The 6,583-nt window shown below is 34.1% G+C and overlaps 1 protein-coding gene across 3 annotated transcripts; it reads left to right on the top strand.

The window, feature by feature from the left end:
- On the top strand, positions 1–2,122 carry LOC139871743 (uncharacterized). 3 transcript variants are annotated; one of them, XR_011766750.1, is made up of 4 exons: positions 1–183; positions 308–348; positions 820–1,294; positions 1,930–2,122. XR_011766750.1 is itself a non-coding variant. In XM_071859480.1 (4 exons), the coding sequence occupies exons 1-4, from the start codon at positions 12–14 to the stop codon at positions 1,962–1,964; spliced, it is 315 nt and encodes a 104-aa protein (XP_071715581.1). In that variant the 5' UTR covers positions 1–11; the 3' UTR covers positions 1,965–2,122. The 3 variants fall into 3 exon arrangements, 1 of the variants encoding a protein (XP_071715581.1); XR_011766751.1 differs by having other exon boundaries at positions 308–1,041; positions 1,228–1,294; XM_071859480.1 differs by having other exon boundaries at positions 1,228–1,294.
- Positions 2,123–6,583: the final 4,461 nt, after the last annotated feature.

Below are 6,583 nucleotides of genomic sequence, written 5' to 3'. Positions count from 1 at the left end.
CCTATTCAGTCATGCCTTCTCCCTTACCTTCTACCTCACCTAGTCACCTCCTTTCTTCAATCAAACTAATATCTTCTTTTCCTACCTTCTTCTTTTCATTATCTCACCCAATTTTGTCAGCTTTCATCATTTTTTTACACCATCACGAAGAAAACCATAAGACAGACTCGGCCATCGTTGGTGGTATACCTCAATCGAAAATTATCCTCATAATTAATCAATTTACCTCCTGTTACATTTTCCGATTAATTTTCTAATTCTGATAGAACTTGTGTAGTAATTTAATTCGCATTCGTTTCCTTTTCAGACCGAGAGAAAAATGAAGACAGGGAAACTTCAAAGCCCGAGGTAAATCACATTTAATTATTCAGTTAAATGTTATTTTTCAATCTTAACTTAAAATTATACTCAGAATCTATATCATCTGCTACATATATAAATTAATTTTAGTTGTTTTAATTTAGTCTGTGTGTAAGATAATGATGATTTTAGGCTCAACAATTCAATTTTAACTTAAGATTATACTATGTATTAGAATGTATATCATCTGCTACATATATAAATTAATTTTAGTAATTCTTCAAAGAAAGCGTTTGAAAAGTCTTTAGCGTTAGAAAAGGGTCTTTCTAGGATTATCTTCATTGCCAGAGCAGATTCTCTTTACATATAGCTATCTCTATTTGAATTTATACGTACAGTTTATGTATCTATCAGATCTTTTACTTTTGAAACCCTATTTTTTTTATTTGTTTCAGAGGTATATATGTATGATTTTGAACTGATTTAATAAAATTGGATGTGATGTAATGTGTTGTGTAGGGTATACAGGTGCATTGATGATGAAAATTGGTAAACTATTTGAGTTATTGGCTGAAATTCAAGTTGATTCAGCTACTATATACACTTCTATTATTACAGTATAATTTTACGTATAATTTATATTTGTTTTTCATTAATGATATTTATTAAAGGTATAATTACTGATATATAGTGGAATTTTCGTTGATTGCAAACTGTTCTTGGAGTTGTGATTTCTAAGAGGTTTGGTCTTAGTATTTTGCTTTTTGTTTTCTATTTACCACTTTATATTATCCTTTTTTATTGCTCAAATTAAAAGTCTTGGAGAAAAAGTTGGAGTAGTTCTTAACCTTGGGACACTGTTAGCAACCTTAGCTTTGTGGTTTTATCACCAATTTTGATTTTGTATTATTATATAACTGTGTGTAGGATGGTAGTGATGATGATGATGATGATGAATATTACTATGAGGATGACACTGGATTGGCAGCAAAAAGTAAGTTCAATGTTTTTGCTTTAGAATTATAGCTTCTAATAAATGTTTTCTTTTTAGTATAATCAGTTAAGTCAATTTTTTAAGTTATAATGGTAATAGTTTATTGAGTTTTGAAAAGAAAGAAAGAACATATAGAGAGAGAAAAAAAAGAATATGATAATGAGAGTTCTTTGGAGATAAATTTTGCTTTATTTGGTTGAATCCATATGTTTCATATTGGCTTTTCTTTCCGAAGCACGTCAATTAAAACTAAAACACCAAAGGTTTAAGAAGCTATGTTTCAAGATCAACGGTTCAAATATTGTTAAGACTAACTAGTATACCTTTTGCATTCTGACATGGATTTCATCATATTATTGATTACATGTAATGACACAATTTATAAAATATTTATGATTACATACTGCATTGTGTGGCTATTTTAACCCTTTTACCTGGGTCGTTTGTATCTATCTAATAGTTTTGTATTTGATGGTCAATTTAACCAATAATTTTGATTTGGGATTTGCCTGCATGTGCTTTGCTTAAGTGGCTCTGACTTCAGTTCTTGAATAAGAAAACAACTAAAAACTGTTTTAATTGATATTTTGTTTTTGTTTATGGCTTGATATAGAATGTGTATGAATTCTATATAGGTTGCTTGGTTACAATTTATAAGCTACATAATTAAAGTCATAAGTAGGCGTGTTCATTTGGGTTTATTAGTGGATTTCAACAAACTAGCATGAATATAGCCAATGGTTTAAGGTGACAACTTTAGTAAGTGTATTATAATTACATTACATTATACGTCCAAACATGTTGACTATGTATGAAGTTATTCCATTATTCAGATTAGTACAATTTTAGTTTTAGTTATATGTGGTAATTGTAACCCATTTTATAGATGCACAAATCAGATAAAAAACCGGATTCGGACAAAAAAAAAACCGGATTTTTTTGTCCGGATTTTTCGGAACCGGTTCCGGATCCGGTTCCGGTTCTCGGCGTCGGATTTTTTTCGGATTTTTTTCCGGAACCGATTCTTTTTCGGATCTCGATCGGATTTTTTCGGATTTTTCTTGGACTAGGATTCGATTTTGCGAATTATATTTTTACCGGTTCTATTTTTTTTAACGTTTGACAACAATAATATAATCGGTATAAAGAAAAGTTATAACGCTCAAGTGCTCAACACAATAGATAATATAAATAACAATATTCGAACAATACAATTATATAAATAACACTTTTATTCGAACGATACAATAATAAAAATAAAAGCACTTTTATTCGAACAATAAAAACACTTTAAAATGTCAAGGTTGTTAAATTGTTCTTCACTCATGTTTAGTGCAAAGTTTGCCATCTTATAATTTCCCAACTCGCTTGTGGGTGCCGATGTTCGTGCTCGTTTGGAAGCGTCTTCACGTACCAAGTTAAAAAGACTTATTTTGAGGTCTCGGCTCCTTCGAGAAGATGATCCGGGTTGGTCAACAATTGGGTTTGATTGTCGACCAATGAGCGGTAACGGCTAAATAAGAATTTGCCGTTCCATGTGGTGCGCTCCAAACATCACAAGTTATAGAAACCCTATGTTTATATGTTCGAAAACCTTCAATTATTTCAGTTTTAGCTTTTTTCCATAATTTAAAGGCGTCACGTCTTAAGGTAGAACGACTTACATTGCTATATCGCGGTTGTAGTCCATAATAAATATGAGAATGTTTGTTGGTACATTTTCAACCAAGGCATTACCATGTATTTATAATGGACTTTGTGGGGTTAAAATTGTAAAAAAAAAAACTAAAAAAACTGCAAAAAAAAAGGCTGAAACTGCAAAAAAAAAAAAAAAAAAAAAAAAAAATTTGAAAAACCGGATCGGATCCGGATCCGGATCCAAACCGGATCGGATAAAATCCGGTTTATATCCCGAAAAAATCCGGTTTTCTTGAAAAACTGGATCCGGGTGGAACCGGATCGGATCTCGGATCCGGATCCGGTTTTTGCTGTGTCCGGTTTTGCTTGGATCCGGTTCCGGATCGGGTCACCGGATCGGATCTGGATCCGGTTTTTTTGCCCATCTATAACCCATTTACTTGTGGATTGACACCATTCTATTATTCTTATTAACTAGCTTAAGACCCGCAAAAATTGCGGGTTTCAGCAATAAAAATTACTGTACAAATGTAATATAGAAAAATTTTCACCGGATCATGAACAATCACATCTACGTCTTGTTACACACTACTTTGTTGAAGATTGCAAATATACCGATGATATTTTCAAAAGGCGGTTTCGGATGCAACGACACTTTTTTATGAGAATTATGAGAGATATTCTCAATTACTCGGCAAAACCGCTACCTAAATACTTTAGCTATTTTCATCAAAGAGTTGATGCACGTGGCGAATTGAGTAGTCCACATTTAAAAATTACTGACGCTCTATGTCAATTGACGTACAGTGATACACCGGATCTTTATTTACAAATGACGAAACGAATATGTCGTGAATCGCTTATAAATTTCACAAAGTGCATTATTTTTTTTTTAACGGCAAATTCGGCATCGACTACTCTCATTTGCCACCCACACACGTGTTAGGAAGAAACTCCTCGCATCCATCGCCCAAAGCGTACCCGGAATGCTTTAGGTTAACTGTTTGGCCCGCACAGAATGAAGGATACTAGAGGCACAACCTTGGAGAACCCCCCTTAGGATTCGAACTCCCACCTATTCTTGAACGACACGGGCCAAGAACCAGCTAAAGCTTTTTACCACTCAACTTAATGTTTGGTGGTCACAAAGTGCATTATTGATTTATACAGGTGTGACTATATGAGAGAGCCTACAAAAGATGTGTAACAACCTCAAATTAGGCCTAGCGGTAAATAAGCATTTCACCCTTATGTGTTATATATGTGATTTTAATAATTATGTGTATATAATTATTGATATGATTAGTTGAATGCGTATTGTGACAAGGGTCACATAACATAAATGTTTATTTAAATCGGACCTCATTAGAACCGCTTCATGATGTGTGTTGCATTACGTATAACTGGTAAATACTCGTGTGATACACGGAGTTGGTTTACTTTAAATGAAGAAAACCTAACACATCTTATATTCCTTATTATGCTTCATTTCTTTGTTTTGGTAACTCTCTCAAACACACAGACATATACAAACACACCCTTATTCCTAACCCTAATCTTTGACTCTCGTTTTTGTGTTAAAATCAAGTTTGCAATTGATTCTCTATGATTTCAGTAGTATAAACAAGGTAATCATGAATCGATTTCGTGTTTTTATCTGTGCTTAATCTCTTGTTTTATAAGTTCATGACAAAGTGAGTTTTTGGTCAAATCTTGATTTAAAGTGTTGTTTATGTCAAATTAATGTTAGTAACCGTTTACCTATGAGTTTTGTATGTTTCCTGAGTGATTTTTTGTGTCAAAACATGTCCAAGATGAGATTTGGGGGTTAAAACCACAAAAACAGCGTGGTGTCACTGATGAGCTTGGTCCGTACGGATCATTTTACATCCGCACAGATTAGTTTATATCCGTACGAAACAATCATACAGATAAGTCTTACGGACCAGCTAACATCCGTACGGATCATTTTACATCTGTACGAAGCAGTTTACATCCGTGCACATCAGTTTGGAAAACATTTTGTGAAATTTGTAATTGCTGTGACTTTCAAACCGTAATTGTTGTTATTTTTATGCTCTTCGACATCGCGTTTGTGTTTTCAGATTTATTATTGTTTTTGGTCGATACATAATTGTTTTTTTTAGTATACATTTTTGCGTATGTGTGTGTATTGTTTTAATGTTTTTTGTTTTCTTTGTGTTTTTTTGGTTGTTTTGGAGTAGCTCGGTGGATGTCAAGAAAATGCATTGGGTTTGTTGAGAACAAATTCTAGCCTCTCGTGATCAAGGAGGTTTTGGAGTTGGGAGTGTTTGTGCGTTAAACCAAGCTCTTATGTTCAAATGGTTGTGGCGCATAAATGTCAATCCGGATGCAAGTATCAAGCATTTGGTCTTCCATTCTGAAATCTTTCTTCAAAGCTAAGTAAAATAACTTGTTACCTCATATTGTGCTTCGTGTCAAGGTTGGCAACGGTTTATCGGCTCGCTTTTGTCCGACAACTGGTTGGGTGATGGTTGACTTCAAAGTAAGTACAATCGTCTCTTTCATCTTACCCACAACAAGGGATGTTTCTTAAATGAATGCTTGGATGATGGGGCTTGGAAGTGGAATTAGGATCGCAAAATTGGGCCTAGAAATAACTCTTTGTTGCTTGACTTGATTGCGAAAATCGGCACCATTTCTTTAACATAAGCAGATGACTCATGGTCATGGGATATTGACAGCGATGGTGTTTATCATGTGAGCATAACTCGAAATTATATTGATGACTCCGCGCTCCCATCTTCTGATTTAGTAACGAGATGGAAAAGGCGCTTCCAATGAAGTTGAATATCTTTGTGTGGAGTTTAGATTTGGATAGACTTATGTCAAGGCTTAATTTATCTAAAAGAGGCATGGACATCGAGGATATAAGTTTTGCTTTGTGTGATTATCGCGTCGAGTCAATTGACCACGTTATGTTTTCGTGCCCCATTGTGTCTGCGGTTTGGAATAAGGTTCGAAGGTGAGTTGATGTGCAATTCCCTAATTTCCAGTCATGACCCGAATGAGTTTCAAGTTAGACAGTTGGCGCAATACTTCAGAGGCAAAAAAGAGATTATATGTCATCATCGCGTGCTTTTTATGGCGCGTATGGAGGTACCACGACGGTGTCATTTCATGAATGGGTGGTTGAACAAAGAATTCTTTTTTGATTCTATTTGTGTCATGTCATTTAATTGAATAAAAAGTAGAAATTCATCTAACTTAAGTTGAAAATATAATATTATATACAAGCTCAAGCATGAAATGTAGTTTCATGCTCAAACAATAGCAAAAACGACAACCGCAAAAATATATTTAAAACCCCCCTACAACAATGTTAATATGACAACTTTTTAGGGGTGAAAACTGTAAAATGATTATTTTATTAAAAAAAACTTAAACAAACTCCACGCAACCTTATAACGGGCTGTATCTTCTCGCTCACTACGAGTTTAATTTTTCCGACTTCACCGTACAACTCGAAATTATTTTACGAGCACAACGAAACTAACTACACCCGAAACGTGCGGGCCAAATTTCTTGTTCTTAACTAATACGGCATTAGTTTAATTAATTTAATCTGCATAATAATTGTGCAAACACAAGTGCTATACGGACCTGACT

This window comes from Rutidosis leptorrhynchoides, chromosome 1 (genome assembly GCF_046630445.1).
Source record: "Rutidosis leptorrhynchoides isolate AG116_Rl617_1_P2 chromosome 1, CSIRO_AGI_Rlap_v1, whole genome shotgun sequence".
In the NCBI taxonomy this organism is placed as follows: Eukaryota; Viridiplantae; Streptophyta; class Magnoliopsida; order Asterales; family Asteraceae; genus Rutidosis; species Rutidosis leptorrhynchoides.
Note: the sequence above shows the minus strand (reverse complement) of the source record. Positions and strands in the feature narration are given on the sequence as shown.

Bases quoted from the DNA above. Each gene is read 5' to 3' on its own strand.
- LOC139871743 (XM_071859480.1), top strand. From the start codon at position 12: ATGCCTTCTCCCTTACCTTCTACCTCACCTAGTCACCTCCTTTCTTCA. The intron at 184-307 runs GTATACCTCAAT...TTTCCTTTTCAG, and splicing joins AGACTCGGCCATCGTTGGTG to ACCGAGAGAAAAATGAAGAC. The intron at 349-1,227 runs GTAAATCACATT...AACTGTGTGTAG, and splicing joins GGGAAACTTCAAAGCCCGAG to GATGGTAGTGATGATGATGA.